At 38.5% G+C, this 22,036-nt stretch overlaps 1 protein-coding gene across 1 annotated transcript in view; it reads right to left on the bottom strand.

The window, feature by feature from the left end:
• LOC143185080 (zwei Ig domain protein zig-8) overlaps nucleotides 1–22,036 on the bottom strand; it is a 178,818-nt gene that overhangs the window by 39,392 nt on the left and 117,390 nt on the right. The window contains exon 6 of the mRNA XM_076387805.1: nucleotides 15,808–15,985. Within this exon, the coding sequence (XP_076243920.1) occupies nucleotides 15,808–15,985 (178 nt within the window). The remainder of the gene's footprint in view (nucleotides 1–15,807; nucleotides 15,986–22,036) is intronic.

Genomic DNA, 22,036 nt, shown 5'->3' with positions numbered 1-22,036 from the left:
CACTGTTGCTGGTACATATTTGCATTTACGTAACATTGATCTGGGTGCCTAGTTCTAGCAGTGTTGTTCTATGTTAAAAGTGTTCCCCATTCGAGGGAAGCTCTCCAAGGCTGGTAATTTCTAGTTCTATAGACAGGAGAAGCGGTTTACGTTCCCCGAAGATAGATCTCGAACTTTGTGTGCAAATGTAAACCTATTCAGCACGTAAACGCAGCATAATCTCGCACAGCGAGATATGGTAACAGTTGAACGTTAACTGCGTCACCTAATCTCAGAGCTCGTACTTCCTTAATCTCGTAGCTCACGGATCCTCTGTAGCGTATGTTTTAACGACAATAAAACTTGCAGACGTTACCATCGCCGCGTACTGGTTATGGACCAGTTATGGACAATAATCGCTTTCAATTATATCGCATCAGTCGATAAGTGACAGGAATAGCAGTTAAACAATGTGGAAGTAAGCACATGTTAATTTTTACTTAGATACTTTGCATTTACAGCAAGTAGTATTCTTCGTGATAGGGGATGGAAAACGTTTCTAGTGTAATAAAATTTGCAGTTGTGACAAGAATCACTCACAGCGGTATTCAATGTGGGGAATAACTATTAGACTGCGTAGATTGAGAAAATGAGTAATATTTGTGGAAATAATTAAAAAACATATTAACGTTTAATCAGTGTTCATAGCAAGTAGTGCCCTTCGCAGCAAAGCATGGTGAATATGTGAAGAGCAGTGAAATATGACAACAGAATTCTTCAATTATAGAGTTTCTAACGAAATAGACCCGTGTAAATTTTTGTTTGTCTCAAAGTGCTATGGAGTTCATTAGTTCATTAGTCTTCTTACCAAAAGACATAACTTCCTTCATTCCGTGACCAGATCCTCCAGGATCAATATTCGTATTTTCTAATAAGATGTTGGGTCGTTTGCTACTCTCAAATACTTACATCCTCTAAATCCCAAAAAAGAATCTCATGGCACTCGATATTTGAAGAACACAACGTAGGAACCAGTCATCGCTTATCGACAGGATTGTTTAGCTTCATTCACATGTTCTGAATTCTTACCATAAATCCTTTAAAAGGTGGAATAACCTCGGTTAACTGTCTTGGAGACTCTTAGAAAATAGGCTGTCGCTAACATGTTCCTATTTAAAAAATCGTAAAATTTGACGAAGGTTGACTAAAGATAGTTCTTAACCAATTATGCTGGTCAAATGAGAGTTCCTTACTACACGATGAACATAAACGTGCTATGATATCATATGATACTACGTGAGTTATTGAGTATAATCAATTCACTAGTGTTTAGCTATAATTAATTAGCTTTATTGCAATTGACAGAAAAATTTTCACACAAATCTCTTCTTTTACTAGCAATTACGGAAAAATGACACGGACAGTTATATTGAAATTAATACATTCGCTCCATAACATTTAAATATAACTTCGTTTCAATTTAAGTAACGTCCTTGAACATATTTTTGCTGTTTCAGACATAAAAAGTGTCTGAGAAGCAGCTTTTTCGATTCTACTATACGTTAGGGTATTAAAATGCGTCACATCTGATTAATAATTTCTTGATAATTATGCAGTAAATCGATTCCACACTTTGCTCAAAGATTTCTTATAGTCCAAATTAATTTTCCTCAGAATCTGAACGAAGTCTAGAATTTCGATGTTAAGCTAAGAATTATCATGTCCTTCAATTAGCGTTAACAGGAAGTAGTGCCCCTTGCAACAAAAGGTGACAGAGCTAATAAAGTGTACTGATTGGCTCCAGCACTTTCCAGGTTCAGTGGTTCCGTAAATAATTTCACAGCTGATCGATTAAACTGTAGGACTTCACGCTCAGCGTAGGAAGCGTTAATAGCAGGGTTTCCAGAGCGAAGAAATGGGAAGTGAAAAGAGGAAGAAGCGGTAATTGGTTGAGATTGACCGAGATACGGAGATAGTCGACTCCTTCCGTGGATTCTGGAGTGCGGAAAAGTAAAACTCGAGGCAAACGATGAGCGACGGGGAAACGGCGACGAGTGGCTAGGCAACGCGAAGGAGCTGGGAAACTAATTAGCGCTCGCGCGACACTTCCCGCCGCGGAGAAAAAAGAGCGGCAGTTGAGTTAGCTATCAAGATTCTGCATACCGACGGAGGGGATGTTACCGCGTAAAAAGGGGTTAAAACGTAGCCAGGGGATCCTCCTCTGGTCGCGGGACTCGGAGAGGGGAGGAGTTGTCTCTCGGTCGTCGAATGCAAGAAAAAAGGGTAGCCGATTCGAGGAAGCGAGACGAAATAAGGGGTCGGGCGCGGTGCAAGAAGTCTGAGGCACTCGAGGAGGGAACGGAGTTTGCGTGAGGGGGTTTAGGTAAATTGAAAATGGAATTAAATTCCCTGGGCGCTGCTCGAGAGGATATACATGGTACAGGAAGTCGAGGGGAGAGGCTCGTTGTTTTTTTCTCCGAGCCTCTTCTTCCCCACGCCCCTGTCACTCCTTGGCTTTCAGAATTCGTCTGCGAATGCGACTCAAGTGGCTACACGACGACGGCCCTCATCCACTCCCAACACTAATCCCACTCCTCGCCTGTGTAAATGGCCGTGCGACGTCGAGCCCTATTCCTTCTCGGCAAATACGATTGCGCGAATATATACGTTTGTGTACGCTTTTCAGCAGCGATAGAAAATGCCGGGGAAATCGACATAATGTTATCGCGGCTGTACACTCGAGCGGCTTTAAATCGAGACGCGCGACAGATGGAATTTGACGGCGTTGCGTCTCTTACAGGAAGCGCACCCCTTTCCGATATCGACGCGGAAGGAAGGAGATGGCTGCTTTGTTCGGGCCACTGAAGATACACGATCCACACTGATCACGCCTTGGATACCATTTTCTTCCTCTATTTATCATATTTGTAAATTTGATAACAGGGGTATGAATTTTCGATGGCCAATTCCATATCACTCAGCAAGGGAAATTTATATTTCTTGAACAGTTTAAGTAAACGTAGGAAGAAGAAAGAAGACTTGTACAATTTTGCATCACTTTTATCCTATTGATATCAGTTATTCTTTAAATTTGCGAATCTGTCGATGCTGATGCAAAGTGGTTCGAATATTTCATTGGCCAGCTCTACTTCTTTGAGGAAGGGAAATTCTTATTTGATAAAGGGTTCAAGTGAATATAGGATAAAAGCTTGTAAAATATTGAACCTATTTTTATTTGAGTCTTTTCGTCTATTTCCCAAATTTGTGAATTTGTCGATTATAATCGAACGTGACTGTGATTTTTCAATGAATCTTGATGTCCACGTCTTTAGTAAACGAGAATCATATTTGCTGGAGCGTTCAAGCATCGAAGGAAGGCTTGTAAAATTTTTTACGCAGGCAAAGATTACGTTGGAGTGGCGGAAGAACGATTCGGCCGCGTTTCGCGGGTCACCCGAGGCTCTAGGGACGCATTCGTAAGACACCTCGTTGAGAAGTTATACGGTTACTCGTAAAATTCACATCTTTGACTCGGGGGAGTAGATCACGCGTGTCTATGCAACGACTACTCGTAATGCTTTAAAGTGTATCTCGCTGTATACGGTATTTATCGTTCGAGTAATAAATCATGAATGCATTCTAAATAAATACTAAAATACAGAATGGATAGTCCAGTTATCGGACCACTTGCAATTTTTTGAATAATTTAAAAAAGCGTTTGGATTTAAAGAGCAATTTACTGATAAACGATTGACTACTGTACATTTGACTTTTATGTACTTAATTCTTTTTTTATTTATTGACTCATTTAGAAAAATGTTATACAACTTTTCTGGAAAAATTTGTTTAATGAATTAATTAAATACTATTTTTTTTATGGAGATAACAATTCTTTTTATTCGCATGTGTAGATAAAAATTTTAATCTTGTTTTTAAAAAGTCAGTAACTTAGTTACATAATTATTCTTTCATAATTTTTAACAAATTAATTTACTATCCCGAAAGTGAGGAGAGCACGGTAACGTACTCATCTATTCTAGGTCTCTTTTTCCTGTCTGATTACATTCAAACATATTTCAGTGCATGAACGTACTTCACTGAAAAGTGAATCCCAATTTGAGAAACGCTAGATCTAACAGTTTAGCGTTTCATCATGCATTAGCTGCATTACAGGGCACGTAATCCCACGAAATTTGAGTTACCCATAAGCTGGAGTATTTCCAAACATCTCGAATTGCAAGCGAGACAATAATTGGCCGAGTGAGTCTTGCAGCGTGGAAGAAATAAATGTAATCTGGCTTTTAATAAACCGTGAGGCCAAGGGCATGACAGGGAAAAAGGGAGAGGGGAAATGAAAAAATAGGCTGATCCACCCCCTTGCCAAAATCAGAGAAAATGGGGGAATATTTGCGATACCGTCGAAAGCCACTTCGTGCGAAAATACTGCTAATTACATTGGAGCCGGGCCAAGGCGTCGCTCGTAGAAAATATTTTTGAATTGTTCTGCGTGACTGCACGCGGTATTGAAAATGCACCTCTAATTCGTTACTGTGTCGTAAACCTCTATTTTCGCAGTCTTTTCGACCAGATTGTTGGAATAACTAGAAATTGATCTCAACTGTTGCGGACAATGCCACAAACCGAATTCGTAACTTATTGTTAGTTCTGAGTTATACAGTACACCTGTCTAAATCAGACGTGTCAAACTTCGATAAACTAAGTCATTAATATCTCAGAAAACTAGCCTCATATTTCGTATACTGCCGTTTATTGCTATATTCTGTATTTAAATTGAATCGGTGAGTTGAAGAACAGTACAAGTACAAAATTAGCCACTTTCAAATATTCTCAAAATTATATCTGGACTCCACCAGAGTGTGTTAAGTCCACTCGTTTCCTGTGTGACTTCACCCATTAAAGCCCAAGGTTAGGTAAATGCAATATTTCTTACTATTTCTTTTTAGTGAATTTATATTAACGAGTTTTGTTTCTTCATATTCCTGTTATAAAGAGGGATTTTAAAGATTATTTTAATGCTTTTTTTGTTACTGCTTCTCCTTTCTAATTTAGATTCTACATTTTTAAAATTTTTTAAATTGATATATTCATAATATTAGAGTTCACTAGTTTTTTGTTATTCATAGACCTTTCCTTGCAGATCCTTTCCAGTGGACGTCTATATAGTATCTATTATTATAAAATGGTTTCTTGTCTCGATAAAGAGATCCATTTACGTTTTTTAATAACTTTAAATTTGTACAACTTCGGATCTTAGTGTACATGTTGGAATTAAACATTCCAAAATGTGATTTTTGGATTTGTACTGTTAGTTTGTCAGATACGTGAACGGAATTTAGTAACAATTCCTTGTTATAAATTCTCTATTATGTTCACCAAAGCTGAGCTCTCTATATTCGACTTTAGAAGGTATCGTGAGTTTATAACGAGGACCACTATACATTTAGATCAAGACAAGATTCCTGTCGAAATCAGAAAAGTAGGTCTAGGCGTCTATCAGCAGAAAGGGAAGATCAATCGCTTAGAGCGTCGTAATTCTGTCTGATGACGCGTGAAGCGTGTGGAAACATCGAAATTGAACAATTCGTGGGCGTCGACGGTTGCTCGATATCCTGTTCATGCGAAACAATCTACACTATCGATTTTGGTTGGCCGTGTTCCCACTATGCAGTCAGGAGAGGGAGAGAACATCAGGCTAGGTGGAATGAAAGAGAGAAATTACATAGGCAGTGTGTACACGTGTGCGTGAAACCGTAGGGAACGAACACAAAATCGGATAAATCCGTTTTAATGGATTCGAGATACATTCCCTCGGGCCGTGTGTATCTTTGCCACAAATTAAAGCAACGCTCCGATACTTTCTCGTTGTTCATCTATTCAGGACTCGTGTCGTCCGTGACAGCTTAAACCGAGCACTCTTTTCGTTCATTCTGGATACGCGTGATGCGGATTATAGTCGTAAAGAGATTGCGAGGACAATAACAGGGCGTCGAATATGCGCAATTTGTAAGAAAATGTTTAAGGAAATCAGAGGGATGCAAATTAGATTAGTCTACGTTCCCAGAAAAAATGAGACAGCAATTTGGAGGGATAATAGAATGACTTTGTAGCGTGTTAATTCTATTTTGCAAACCTGTGTATAATTATAGGATATTTCATGGTTTATAGTTTATGCAAAATGTGGTGAAGAGAACAACGCGGCTGCTATTGTTACTAACTAACGCAGGGCTATTGTTTCTAGCAATCGAAGTCGCGTAATTTGGACTACTGCCTTTTATAGAAGTGAAGTATGAAAACTGGAGGACAAATCGAATATTCAACGAATAAAAGGGAAGCAAATTCATCGTGAATGAATGGGGATATTTTGCAGAAGCTTTGAGCACATAGGAACCTCATGGACAAAGACCTCTGCTTTCCTACAAGTTTCATTAGCTGTCCAGCATTTCTAAGCAATGTTCGATGTTCAATCGATAGAGGAAACCTGGGCGCCAGCATTGGAGTTTTTACGTTTGACTGGCACGTGACGACGGAGATGAACATCTAAAGTTGGACGCCAACATCGGTGAATTTCCGGCGCAGACACCACTTACGCTCGACGAATTCTTGCAGTTGTCTCTGTTTCGTAATAGAACACATACACGGCAACGCGCTACAGGAAGTTGTAAAGAAGTCACTGCGTAAGTATCGTAAAAGTTTACGGAAGATGGAAACTTCGACTTGGTCTTCACGCCTGTGATTTACCTCAGGCTCATGCCCAATTCCGTCGGATTACACGCGTCGAGATAATAAATCCTTGTAACAACAGGAAACTGACTTCTAGGTGATTCTGACCCAGATCTTGGCAACTTCATATTTTTAGGTGCAGCTGGGGTCAAAATAGTATTTAAAATTTGAGAAGAATAGGGAAGAAAATATTAGTTATTATTATTATTTATTGAGTGTGTAAAGAGCCCAATTTTTAAACAAAATACAGGGACAGTATACGTAAAAAAAAAAGAAGATTTGGAATATAAGATTATGCTGAATCGAGTGATACTAAGCAGTAAGGACGAGTTATATTAAAGAAACAGTATCTCATGCAATAAATTAGTATCGAAACGTAAACGCTTAATACGGTGTAAACTAAACAAATTAACTAAACTGACGAGTAGATATATTGATTTGTAGACTAATCTTTCTGACAGCTTGTCTATTACCTAATTAATTGTCCTGATATTTGGAACAGTTTCATATTTTCCTTGTCATTTCTAGAATTACTGCATTGGAAACAGAACAATGACAGGATTGATTGAAGTCTCGAATGCCTACTGGAAGAACTCTAGTCAGGCATTAACGTCAGTATGCATCGTGACGAAGACACAGTAGGAGATTCCTAAGCTCCCGAGCTTAAGTCGGACAACACCAGCTTAAGTAAATGGTTTTATAAGCTATCAAGACTATGTATCTTCCTCAGAGATCCCAAAATCCTGGGAACGTTGTGAGCAGGGGTCAGATCTGAGAGGTTCAATAAGGTAAGGCAACTTCTGCCTTCTTGGAAGACATTCCTATGCAAGTTATATGTATAAATGATACGAGGTAACATATTTATTAATTACTATCACGGTTTCCAAGTCTCATTTTATCTGCACCTAAGCGTATCTCTAGGAGTTTCGAAGTTCTTCATCGAATCTCTGGAGTGGGAAGTAGCCTTTGTTTCTATCAAATTAGAGATAGAATTTTTCTCCATAGAGATCCACAATCCTTCTACTTTTTGTATTGGAACTTTATCAGTTCCCAGGCTCACGCTGGTCTACAAATTCCCAGTTTGCTCCACAGCAACGATTGCTCCGCAGCAGCTGAAATCTATTGATAACCGACAACGTCCTCTGCAGACGAATGAATCGAATCCTGTAATTCCAGGCTGATTCCTTTCTCCAGTACAATGTGTGACATCGATATGGGAATCCTATAGCAAAAGTTGTTCAACAAAAAAATTACATCATTTATCAAGGATCATGTCCGGTAACCCGCTAATAACGCAGCAATTTCGGCGGCAGTTTTTTCGGGAAGCCAGAGGTTGAAAAATCCACGCACCGGTGGTATAGAATTTTTGAAATATAGTCCTCATTCCACCCATCGCTAACATGGAACTGTGCAGGCCTGCACGTGCATATATGTATACAGAGTCCGCGTGTGTATGAAAAAAGAGGGTAGCCCAGTTTCCTGTTGTTTCCGTAAAACATTTGCCTCGGTGTGTGCGGCCGATAAAACAAAATCCGATTAAATGCTTTGTTTTCGATGTTCTTTTTCTCTCCGCGTTACGACGCGATGCGCCACGACGTAACTAGTCCCTGTCCTAATTGATTTGCTGAGTAATGGATCAACTGGGCCACGCTGTCAAGCCCTGAAGAGGAGCCGATGCAATACGTGGCTACAACAATTTCGCACGTTGATAGCCGGAGGAAATGATTGCACTGACTTGTCAGGATAGCCAGGATTGTAATTGTTTCAATTTTGTAAAAACGTTCACGTCCACGTGGTTAACACTTGCTTTTGAAGCACACTTGGGACTTGAGCTCTGCTAAATTGGCTCGAGGCAAGTGCTGGGAAGACTTGACCAACTTCCCGAGGACCCAAGGTGAGGAGTAATAAATAGACAGGTGGCGAAGCGTCTCTGTCGAAGAGAGGCTCATAGCTGTGTCCATAATCGCGTTAGCCTCTAACTTTATTGATGAAGTTGCTGCTCCCTGCAATCCCTGTCGACTCGAGTAAACGCATAATTAATGCAACGGGAGTATTCGTTTTTAGTAGTAACTGATTCGAGTTTCGCAAACAATTTCGGTGCTCTCTCCGCTGGCTCATGTAATCGTTTAACCGTGCACCGTTAATCATGCAACAAGATTTTAATTAAGTCAGCCTTAACTTCACGAAATTAACGCATCAAGGAGAGCAACAGCGCGAAGGCAATCTCGTTTAAAGTCGCGAGGTCTGCCTGAATAATTAAGCGAGGCGTCCTAGTTTATAGAAGCCGAGGGTGGAAAAGCATGCGAATTAAATCCATGCGTGGGTGCGTGGATTGACTTCAAAAGGTAACTCTCTATCTATCTCTATCTAGCTTTCACGAAACGAAGATCAAGATTGCAGCGAATGGAGGGTCTAGCGATTAGGACACAGAATGGCTCGATTGGACGTCATTCATTTACAACGCTGAGTTTGACGCCTCCATTAAGCCGTCTCGGCAATGTGGCTGCAGCCAATCAAAGTGTAACAGAATGCTTTAGATAAATCGTGCACGTACTGATCCTTCTATAACGATGCATCGTTTCAGGGGCATTAGAGATTCGTCAGGCTTCAGAGCTCTTTAGAAATCGTCGATAAGGGATCCGTCACTACGTCATACCGCCATGGCGAACGTTACCATAAATGGCTGCCTTTTGCTGCCTAACGAGACCCTTCACTATACGGGGGCTTTAGGAGGTCTTTGTTAATCTTGATTGTTACACAAACAATAGAGATTCTGGTGGAGAAGTCAAGTGCCTTGTGTGACTTGATGACGTTTGAATTAAACTAGTTATCAATTATCTATGAGGTTGCCTGTCCCAAATGAGAGTTTAGATGCCTTTAGTACGGTGGGTTTAAGCTGCACGATACTAATTTGTAATTATGATCGTTGTGCAAGCAGGTGTTCTAATTACAGCTAACTCCATGAAATTAGTAGTTCTAAAAAATGAACGAGATGAGTAATCATCTGTACTCTGAAGATAATTAGTCAGTTTGCTTATAGTTCGTGTAAAGTTTTAATACAGAAATGCTTGTTTAGTCTCAAAGAACCAAGGACCATCTGTTTTTGCACCGGGACAATACGAATTTCTCGGGTAGTAAATTCTACGAATTTTTTTTTGAACATTAAGACACAATGTACCACCCACAGACTGAGCAGAAACTCCTCACGTTCCAACAAATTGTTTTATGTTCCTTCTAAACATCGGCACGCCACTTGGCCAATACCACACGCAAAGGGATAACTCTTGCTACCGCAAATCGCTGTCTGCTTCATCCCTAACGCGAAAAAATGCGGCAAATCGTTTCATTAACTTTTAAACAGTTAAAATTCATAGATTCTCAGATAGTCAAATATCTCAAACAAACTTTTGCATATGTGGTCAAGATTCGCAATCACAACTCTTTCTTTCCACACTATTTAACGACTACTACACTTTGCATATCAAATATGTACTTCATAAAAATAGTCTAATATTTTTAAAATATTCAAGCTCTCGTTTCGTTCGTTGATATTTGTTAGTAGTGAAAAATAAAGAACTGAAATAGGATTTTGATATATGGCTACGGAGGGAAGAAGAGATGAGTAGCACATGCAATAAAATTGGTTCCTATAAGTTTATATCAAATTGAAATAATCCTGAGATATTTGCAAATACGAATTTATGGTGTTGGAGACTTAACAGTGCTCTTTTATTAGCTTTTCAATTGTGTAGAGTTCTAGCACTTTATGTCCTTTAGTGGATTAGTGGATTATGGAAGCTTTACTGTCTCAAGCGTGCTTTAACTTTAACTCTTACAACTTATCTCTTCTCACTTTTCACCTCTTCTCGTGTGATTCTTCTCACGTTTGTCAGGTCTCCATGCAAAGTACTACTCTGCACTATCTCCATGATTTTCGATATTATTCTAAACATCCTTAAGATTACCAAATCAATTCACAAATATCTTTCGGTGGTTTTCGGTACTAAAACGTATCTCTGGATTCCGTGATAGAATTTTAACCTTTTATACCCAGTCTGTCGATAAGAATTCTGGATATAACGTAGCTAGAAGCGTGCACTAGCCGATATGTGGGTAGCCGAAAAACGAGCGTGACGCATGCCTCTTTTTAAAAAATTTATTGGAAATGCGGTATGTTTTATTCAAGGCTCTCTCTTTCTCTCTATTGCTCTCGCCACCTCTGCATTTTCCGCTCTCCTCATGACAACCGTAAATGGAGAAGAAGCTCGTGCGTCACGTGTCGCAACACAATAATCGATCGCTTTCAGAGATGATTAAATTTTCAACAGCACGCTTGACAGAACTCCTTTTCTCAGCACAACAGCAGACACGGGTATTATATTTATTATTGCAGTTTTCGTTCATTTTCTCACGTACTCCTGCGTCCAACTCTTTCATTGTACAATCGGCCGAAGTATCTTGTTTTCACGAAAATTGATTTCGTAAAGTTTCAAGGGGTGCACAGACTACGGAAACAGCTTCTGAAACAGCTGTCTAACCTGAAAAATTATATTTCAAAAGTAAATAAGTGTGTTAAGTGACTGACCTCATTCATGAATTATATTAATTTCTATTTAATAAAGATAATTAATTTTCAAGAAACTGTCTTCCCACTTTTTTTGCTTCTTTCCTTTATTCTTTCCACAACTTTTTCACTCCTCTTTCTACATCACTCACTTTTCTATGCAGATACGCTTTATCACTGAAACTTGTTTGATTTCTTAAGGTCATATCAGCTTTCAATGCCATTTGCAATTTAAGTTTTCGTGATGTTATGGCATAAACTTTCGATCCATGTACAAAAATCTCTACGATTTTATTATCACTTTAATAGTGTTCGTGATCAGCCTAAATATTCTAAAAATTCAATTGAATCTACCTTCAAAAGATCGCCTAACATTCAAAACTGCCCAACTTTGAACTCGATCCACAGTACAATAATAAATAAAAGGTAAGGCACAAAAGATTCAATTAAAGTTGCAAATTTCCCTGCTGGTATTTGCAATCTGTTAAAGATTGATTGCTGAAAAAAGACAGACACCAACCAGCTTGCGTTCAATTACGAAGAATGAAGTTGACAGGAAGAACCTTTTGTCCTTTACAATGTATTTTATCCTGTGAAATGCAGAATAGGAGAGGCGTTGACAGAAACCGTTGTCTCGTAAACTAATCGAGCTGTGTAGATTTCAAAGGTACGAATGAAATGCGTACCACTGGGAAAAGCGACAGTTTCATATCTCGAAATCGTATATACACGTAACGATCGCGAGTTGACGTTAGAATCTGCTTTGTGGGTGCTTTTTATTTCGATACGATGGCAGTTGGAAAACACGCAACCGCGGTGTCATTTTTCAACTCCATCGGAACAGAAACCATTTTTTCTTCCCTTGCGTGGAGGCACGATCAAACGTGGAATCTCTGAAAACGTTTCAGCAATATCGTGACTTGGCAGACTTATTCTCATTTGCAAGCAGCAGAATTCCTTCTTTTTTATGGTAAAAATGGGAAACAGATGGAGACAGACATCTGCTTCGTCAAAATTAAAGCACACAAATATACGATGGAAAGCTTATTTGCGATGTAAATAATGTTAAACGAGATGTATTTTTCATTTGAACGGAGGTACGAAATAAAAATTCAATTTTGCAGTTCCACACCCAAATTCTGATCGCGGAATGTGAGTGAGTTCTGTTCTCATTCGTTTTCTTTTTGCATTGATTAATAACAGATGTTTGTTCCTCGATTTTTCATCGCACGAATTTCCCTCGTAACCAGGACGATCCAGGAAATAAAAGAATCAAAGAATCCTCGCCACACCATTAGGTCGTGTATGGTTGATGAAGTTTGAAATGAATACGCGCTTGATATCGATTACAGACGAGGAAAAAGTGAATAGAGCCCGAATAAATTGCAAATCCGAATTCGAAGGTTGACGAGAGCATTGAGAATATTAAGTCCAGCCATGCATGCTCTAGGCAGCAATCTGGACAAAAGCAGGACTTCTATTAAACACAACCTGTATTTGCATCGATGCTAAAATAAAGAGTGCACCTTGAAAGAGGAAGTCATTTAATGGGAGATATCTCGAAATACCTCAAAAATGGGATTACATTTTGTGCGATTGGAAAACTGAAATCAACGAATCCTCTATTTCATGTTAACATAAAAGAATCGAAACGAAATTACTTTTTTATTCTACTTTTTACATCGATAGATAGAAGCATAGAAAAGAGATATATAAGTAAGTGTCTGCAAGAGCCTGCGAGAGCACTATCGAATAGGGGGTCCTTATTCTGGGTAAATGATCTTTCTAGTGATGCGTTCTATAGCTGAAGAGGCTCTGTAGTGTTCTAACTCCACTGCTCATGTTGCTGTTGAATTCGACGTTTATCGTGTCAAGTAGTAGAAGATACCTGTCAGAGATGCAGGCACAGGACTGTCTTCGAACTCGCTGAGTTCGCTTGGTTAGGCCTGACCCCTGACATAGAGGATGGATAGGAAATCGTGAGGAAATAACAAAGTGTCCAAAGAGGTGAAACGTTACGCTGTGAGAAGTGAAATGCAGGGAGAGACAGGAAACAAGGAAAAAATGTGAAAGGATAAGAGTAGAGGGAAGCAGGGACCTACAGCGGCACAACTGTCACAGTATGTATAAAATATTAACATACTTCTTGCTCATTTTATTCCTCTGTAAAGTGTTAATCCATCCTTGCAAAATTCGTACAGAAATATGAACTATTCGCAGAAGTAGAGAATAAGGTCATTTTGGAGGTTCGTAAAAAAGTAATCACGTAGGTAATTTATTCACATTTTTCGTGGTGAACTCGGGGAAATTGGATATTTTTATGATAATAGCCGTTACGTAAAATGGAAAATATGTACATTATTAGGAAATTTGCCACTAAGCTTACTTTTTCATAGTTACATTTTTTATTTTGCTCTAAAATAATGCTGCGGTTCCTGTATGTGGGGATAATTACTCTTTCCACTGCTTTATATATATCTTTATGTTAAATTTATCACTGACTTTTATTATTTTATTTTATATTGAAATATTCTTACATTTATTTTTCCAACGTTTTAGCTTCCATTCGCAGCTAGAATACTTCTACTTATGTCAGAAACACTTTCTTCTGAAACGTCTGGTCTGTTCTTGACAATCACTTTCTACTACAGAACAGAAATAAGAGCTTGCTAAGAGTTTCTCTTATTTTCTAGGCTACATTTTATCACAAATGATCACTTTAAACATTCTACCAATAAGTATACTAGTTACTTGCGATTTTAAGGAATTGTGGCCACGATATTCTTTTCAGGAACACAAATAACTTTCCTCGTTCCCGTTTCTTCCAAGCTGCATTCGTTCTCTAATTATTTGACCTAAGTTATTCCTAGTTCCTAACTCTGACGGATAGTTTCCTCTCTCAAACTTAAATTATCGTATTTAAAGATTATATTATACATATTTCTTATTTTTCATCTCATTTGCAAACTTGCAGTTTCACTAGAATCTTCTTGCTAACAAATTGCCCTATTTTCTCTGTAAACTCTGAGCCCTTCTTCCAAGTATCCTACATTTTACACAGAATCGTTGAGATTGAATTGAAAATGAACTCTTTTCTTCCTGTCCATATTTCAAAAGAATCCAACGATTGCTTCAAAATGGCAGTGAACGCGTTAAAGGCTGGTATTTGTGAATCGATTTATTGACAAATCCTCAGGAAAGACAGGGCAGGATAGGGTGCAGGATAGGGCTACTTAAAATTCATGAATTTTGTCATATCTATAACCGATTAAGTCACACACGCCTGCGGCTGGTGCTGCCAGTTCAGAGAACTTTAATGAAAGCCTTTCAAAATTCACCGAACGTTCCATTCTTTATCGAAGCAATTAGAATCCCCATGCAGCCTGCATAAACTATCGGCTAGCGAGCAACGGAATTACCAGACTGCCCACAAAACCATGTCTGAATGGCGGTCATGTGGTCAGATGTTATGCAGTGTCGCTTCGTTCTAATTAAAGAAAAAATTACCTATACGGAATGGATAAAAACGCTTATCTATCTGAAGCAAAAATTTCAGAGACGGTGGTACAAGTTTCTATGAAGTCTAGTTTCAGGCTGTCTTGTGTAACAATTTGAAGTTGGAATAACAAAGGGTCATTTGAAACCTGGAGTAATATTTTCTGAATGGTACTATAACATTGACTTTAACACGAAACAAATTCGTTGACCAATGTTGACGCTATTACTAATGATTAATTAGCAACTGATGAAATTCAATATTGAGAATGCAAATATCTACAAACAACATGAAACCCATTCGAAACCTATTTCTCTTATTTATATTTATCGAAATCTCTTCTTGTAATTGATTGGAAACATTTTTGAACAAATATTCAATCACCGAATTAGTTGATTACTTTAGATAGCCAATAAAAAGTATTATTGTCAGGGAAATCAAAGTTGAAACTATTCTTCTCGAATTGAATTATTCGTGAAATTCGTTTGAACATTCCACGAACTTGGCTTAGCTAAGCTTAAATCGTATGAACGATGTACACAAACTTAGCTTATCTAAGCTTAAATTGCACGGACATTATGCATAAACTTAGTTTATCCACTTAATCCTTTTCCAACTGAGGGAATTTACAAGTACACTTTTGCTGGAGGCTATTTACCTATGTAGGACTCTGTCATGTCAGCTTTGAAGACCAAAACCTCTTACAAATTCCCAGTGAGGAAAAAGTTGAATTTGTAATGTAGGGTTTTTATAATTAGTTTTAAAGCTGGCATTTTCATAACGCTCACAATTGATGTTACCCAACTCAGGATAAACTGTTATAGTTGCAAATAGTTGCAAATTTAATGCAAAATTTTCGAAGGTTCCCTTTAGGATTCCCATGAACGTAATAAAACTAAATTTTGCGAAGGGTCGCGATGTCGATTCTACTGTCGGGTAATAACACGAATTTCCATGGAATTATATCTGACTGGAGCGCGCGGTAAAATCAATTTCTGAGCCATTAAATCGTATGCTCGGGGCTTACCTGATTCCTCCGCGAGTGGTGTCGTAATTTAGCGTTCGGGATCCATGCCGCCACGTAACGTATCCGGTGGGCTGCGGTATATTGCTGACCACACACTTCAATTCTATCGTGCTGCCCGCTTTGTAAAATTTGTCGCCAGCCGTAGTGCCGTGCTCGTCCACGATCTCCACCTTCGGCACTGCAACACACATTGATTAATTTTTATGAGAACATTTTGCGGCTTTCGCATTCCTGGGACCAAATCCTTGCTGAAAAGGTGCTCAAAACGCAGGCACGTTTCGAAGTTCTTATAATTAATTAGTGAGGGAGAAGACCTGGAATTCCTCATGTTCCCAGATTTTTAGATTTCAGACCTCTAAACATTCAGCTTTTCATCGTTTTAACGATTTAAAATATATATCATTAAATTTTCTATCTTTCGAGTTCTTGAACTTAGAGCTTCTAACTTTCGAATCTTCAAATTTTCACTTTGCGGATCCCTAAGTTTCTAAGCTTCTAAATATTCTGTTAATTATGATCAGTCATTAGTTTCAACAGTTTATCTTTCGTAACTGTTGAGATCTCGGTTATTGCAGAAAAGGAGCTAAAAATGCAGACAAGTTGCGAAGTTTATGCACCTGGAGGAGACGTAGCTTGTAATTTTTCAAATTTTCAAACTTTCGAATCTACAAATTATTGAATATTTTTCCTTCAAATATTTAAAACTTCAAATGTAGAAACTTTTAAAGCTTCAAATTTTCAAACATTTTAAAACCTGTAATTAGTTACCAGTTTCATAAATTTATTTGTATACTACAATAGTTTCGCTACATTTCGCCATCTTTCACCAAGCAGTACAATCTAAAAGCTTCCTCCTACGAATCTTAATTTTTTCTCTAACGAACTCCTCGATACGAACTAGCCCCATCATCCCCATTGAAGCAAAGTTACTGCACCCTAAACAATACCAGTCCTTCCAAGTAAGAGTAGCAAGATTGGTCACGTTGTTGCCGAACTTCACGAGTAAATAAGTTGTTTCTCAGTTATCTATTCGCCGCTGATGCAACTAGCGAACGTGACGAGAACTGCTAACTATGAAAGAAATAGGCGAAATTTCTCAGCGTCGGCGTGTTCGTTGAAAGGGAGTTGTGAAAAAAAATTCGCCCTCTTTAGACGTCAGGACCAAGCGTCGTAGAACAATAAGTCCCGAGGCCCGTTCACGAAGATGGATGCAAACGACGGGAAGAGCGATTTCGTTCCATGAACCGTTTAAGCGTCGTTTCAAGACAAGACGGACTCGCAGCCCGTGACGGTGAATGGAACTTCGAAATCCGAAGTGTTCGAGCATCTGTTGCGGTTGTACACTGGCATCTTGCTTAATTACCGCTCTATAGCAGCGAGAAAATATCGCTGCGCTGTTTTGCTTCACTCCGTTGCCATTTTAAGAGATTCCCTCTTGGCAAGCTTTGTTTCCTACTTATAGTTCAGAGAAACAGTTATATACCAATTGCAAGTTGGAACTTTGATCTGTAGAATATTAACTTTTTACTGATATGCTGGGATCACAGGATTTGTACTATTTTATTTTTAATAAACTAAAGTTTATTTCTCATGAGCTTAGAAGTTGTGAATTTGCTATATACTGTTTTTATCCCTAGAACGACATCCTTCTGTTTTTTGGTGTAAGTAACGCTGTAGCGTTGTGGACACCTCCTCCTCTCAAAATCTTGATATTTAAAATTCGAAAAAATTTGTTTTACATTCTTCTTTGGGCATCTTAGGAGAAGATAGTATGGTCTGATTCCTGTTTACTGAAAGAAGAAACAATATTTTTAAACTACTTCGAAGTGTATACTGAAAAGATCTTATAGTTTAAAACTTTATGGAGTCGACAGCGATTCGAGGGTGTCGTTCTAGGGTTAATCATGTTTGGTAAAGGAATGACAGTAATTCTACTGCACTGTTATAATACTGTCAGCATAATAGTTAAAGGTTATTTGAGGATTCCAATTTTTGTAGCGAGGTTCGTCGTAAAGTGCTTTCGACTATTTATTTTGATGTTAGTACAAGGTTTGGATTTCTTTTCGGTTAAACTGGATTTAATTTTGCGGAAGAAGGGGTTGAATAGTGGTTTGGTACACTGGCCATCGTGCATATTAAAAAAGTAAGGGACTGTCTTAACCAATGGCGCGAGATCAACCCTTCCCTGGGACTTGACTCGTTTAACTGTCGATGCACGCGACTATAATGGAACAAGCCATTTGAGTACAAAGTTATAGCATGGACCGATGGAGTCTGTTAGACGCAACAGTCTGGAATTAATGCCACTGATAGTGGTGAACTGAGAATGGAGCAAGTTTTGAGAAGTAGAGTCATAGGGATTCTACAAAACGCAAATATCCTGAAACAATTGACAATCGATAAGGACTTCTCTTGTAATTATTCGTGGATATTCGCTCGAAAATATGTGAAAAGTGAATAAGTTTCATATTTCTGGTTTTATAAATTGATTTATTAATACTTGATTGACATTTTCGCGTTTGATGTTTAGCTGGAAAACATCAATCAGTTTCAAAAAGGTATTTTGCAGAAAAGCATACTTTGCCGTCATATGATTTTGTTATTAGCTTACTGCGTAACTTTGCTGACATTTCGAATTTCTTAAAAATCTATTCAATAGAATACTCTGGAATTTTCACATTAACTGAAATTCAAAACAGAAATAACTCGATATTTAGATTCAATTCAAGAGAATGCCACTTTGAGATACATGATAAGTATACGTGAAATAAAGAATGTGTTCAAATTTATATGTATAGAATTACATTCGACATGAAATAATCTGGCGAAAGCTTTACCATTAAACATCCCACGAATTATTGATCAATTACTTTCAAAGCCAATATTAGTAGCTGCAGTGTGCAAAAGATACTATTTACGAACGTTTCTTTGCTAGTCTACGCTCTCAGCACCTGTTCGCTTTAAAAATCGATCAGTTTTAACAAGTCGATTGCTTTAATGCATAATTTCATACAGAACCATATCCTGTTCCTATGTTTAAAGAGAAAAAGGAAAATTGCTTTTAACTTCGTGTACAATTCAGATAACATACAAATTTAACTATGCTTCCATTCGTGTAGAAGAAATGCTACTGGAGAGTAAATGGAAAGCAGTATTATTCCTTTAACATGCTACGTTGGTTATTCCGCCGTTGGTTTTAGGCAAAAGAAATTAATTTCGATATTCCTCTGCGTTCACTTTAACCCAATGCAAATCTATCATCTGTTGAGATCACATAAAAGATCAAACCCTTCTTATACCTATTTTATAACTAAACGATATTTTTCATTTCGTTTTATTCGCAAACTTGCGAGTGATTGGCATTTGACTGGAAACATGGAAATTCCAAATAGAATTTCAAATGAACTTCAGTTCATAGAGGCCACGAAGTAGAGTACACACGGCGAGTAGTTTAACTCGCTGTCTAGAGTAAATTTAATCGAAGTATCTCGTCGACGCAGTAACGAGACGCGGAAAGGAAAGAAACAAGCAGGAGTGGATAATGCCAAGGAATGGAACAGAAGAACCGGTTCGATGGTGAAAGAGGAAAGGGCTAGCAGGAAACGACAACTGCCACGAGAAAGAACGATCCAGGGGTGTGGGGAGGGCAAGAAGAACAAAGGCGAACGAAGACAGGCTGGTAAACAATCGCAAAAGGGCTTTGCCTCGTGGCACCCGTTAATCAAAGCCTCGACTAACTCACCCCTTGTCTTCGTCCAGTGTCGGCTAAACAATGCCTTGCAGCAGTAAACTTTTAAAACGTCTATTCGGGAAAAAGCCCCATTTGCACCCAAACGAGGGCCACCTACTCTCGATCTCGTTTCTTGTAACATGTTTGCTGTCACTCTCCTCTTGTTCATTGTTCATTTGAGTTCTATTTCCATCACTTCACTTAAACTCCACGTTCACGTAGAATATAGCAACACGAACGGAGTTTTTTCCCTAGCGTTTTCTCAGGCTTTTGCCACCTGGAGAGGAGAACACTTCCTGTGACCCCTCATATCCCAAGTTTCGTGGCTTCTTTTGTCGGGCGAGAACTTCCTCCCCCGACTTCTCAGCTGAATTCATCGGGCAGGCTTGTGTAACTGCCGCGAAGTTCGGTGTTTCCCGACAAAGTGTTTCTTTCGGCTATTACGCAGAGGAGGGACTCGCATCGGCTGAATACGGAGGAACGAGTGGGCGGGGGTTAAACGAAACTGGAAAAACTACAGTCCACCGTGGCAACTTTTACTATTCATGCTATAACTGCTGAACGTGGACAGAAAGAGCAGCCAGGCGAGAAAAGAAGGAAAATGTAAGGAGGAAGCCCAGAAACTTGGGGATGGAAAAGAAGTGAAGAAGTAGCAGAAGGAAAAAGTAGCAAGAGGACGGCAGGAGGCAGTAAAAGGAGACGGAAGGAGGTTAACAGGATGATGTAGAAAGTTTAAAATGAGAAGCTGCAGGAACAGGCAGGGGAACGTATGAATTCATTACGCTTCGTATGATCGCCCCGCGAATTTCGTTACCGTATCTCTCCAACTTATCGTAGCAATTATTGAAGACGAATTACACACTCTCGCCTCGATTTTCCAGTCGACCAGTCAAAGCTGAAAAACCTACGAGGATAGAGACGTTACTCAGACATGTTGTCCACCTAAAATTTGTCTTTCTGGAGAATTGAATGTCCCAGAAATGAGGAATACGTATAACTATGCCCTTTGAGCACGATATCCACGAAGAATCTAGATGACTTTCGTATTAGGAGAATGTCTTGAATGTCGTTTCGATAGAATGGTGCTTATCGTTCACGGATGTGAATCAAAGTTAAAAAGACTTTTGGCATTGTCGAAGTAATAGGAGGGCCAAAGAGAGGAATGTAAAACGAAAGGGACACGGAGATGTGAGATCGCTTACAGGGGAAACGACAACTGGGTGCAACACGAACAAAGGATAGGACACGCGAGAAGTCTGGAAGTTCGACGGGAAACAGGAACATATCAGGAATTCCTATCGAGCATCCGCAGACCGCAACCAGCAACCAATTTCAAGTTTACGCGCTCAACTTTTCCGTATCTTTTCCACGTATCTGCCCCTGACGTTCTACCTGTTTCAACTCTCTCACACACTTTGGGGATACGTGTTCACACTGCTTTACCAAAAAGGCAGTGATACGTTCTAGCTGACTTTAATTCCGCGAATCCACAACGCTGAGGAAGACCGTTCGGAGGAATTTCATTTCATAGATACGTTCTTAGTGTGAGTGCTCTTTGACGTTTAACGTGTTCCACTAAATGAGCCTTAGCATGGTCCTATTTTGTAAAAGCAAGAAACATTTTAATATACGTCTAATTACTTTCTTCTAATTACTTTCTTAAATTACTTTTACAATAGAGACTGAGTCGTAATACGCAAAAAATGTAAGCTGAGAAGCTGATATACTAGCTGCTCTATTATTATACATCAATATTTGTTACGAAGAACGTCTAGTCTTAAAGGAACCCACCAAAGTAGTACGAATTTGCATAATCTGAAATGAAACACGGGTATGAAAATTCTAAGGTTAATTCTGATTAAATTTTCGTGATAATTTTATGATTAAATTTGTGTCGAGCTCATTATTACGTAGCATTCGAAAATTAAACGGAATTATAGGATTTTATAGCAGTGCAGGTACTTTTATTACTATAAATATGCATATACGGAGTGTATTTAGTAACTGGAATGGGCTATAACTATGTTTCAGTAAATGGAGTTAAATAAATCGTATAGGAATATCTATCTGAATAACTTTCACTACAAATTTAATGATGCAATTGTGAATTGCAGTTGCACATTTTTTTTAAACGCAACTGCACATTTTGTTGTTTAAACTGATTCCCCAAATTATTTCATATATTCTCTAAGAGGCATGAGGAAAGCTCAAAGTTAAAAACTTATATCTTTTTGAGATATTTCATGGTTTTTAAAAATTCATAACCATTTACCCATTTTTTAAATGCTTTTTAACCAGTTCCTTGTCGTTTAGTTGTTGAGCGCTGATACTTAAACAATTACTGTGTCAAAGTTCTATCACTATATATATGTATTCTTATATTGTTTACTAACATTATTGGATGACAAATATTCGTTGGAATCGTAGGGAGAAAACTGATCACTTGGTTCACTCTATTTAAATCTTTTAGATCTTTTAGAAAGTAAAAATTCTATAAAA

Source organism: Calliopsis andreniformis, chromosome 10 (assembly GCF_051401765.1).
Source record: "Calliopsis andreniformis isolate RMS-2024a chromosome 10, iyCalAndr_principal, whole genome shotgun sequence".
In the NCBI taxonomy this organism is placed as follows: Eukaryota; Metazoa; Arthropoda; class Insecta; order Hymenoptera; family Andrenidae; genus Calliopsis; species Calliopsis andreniformis.
This window is presented reverse-complemented; position numbering and strand designations above follow the sequence as displayed.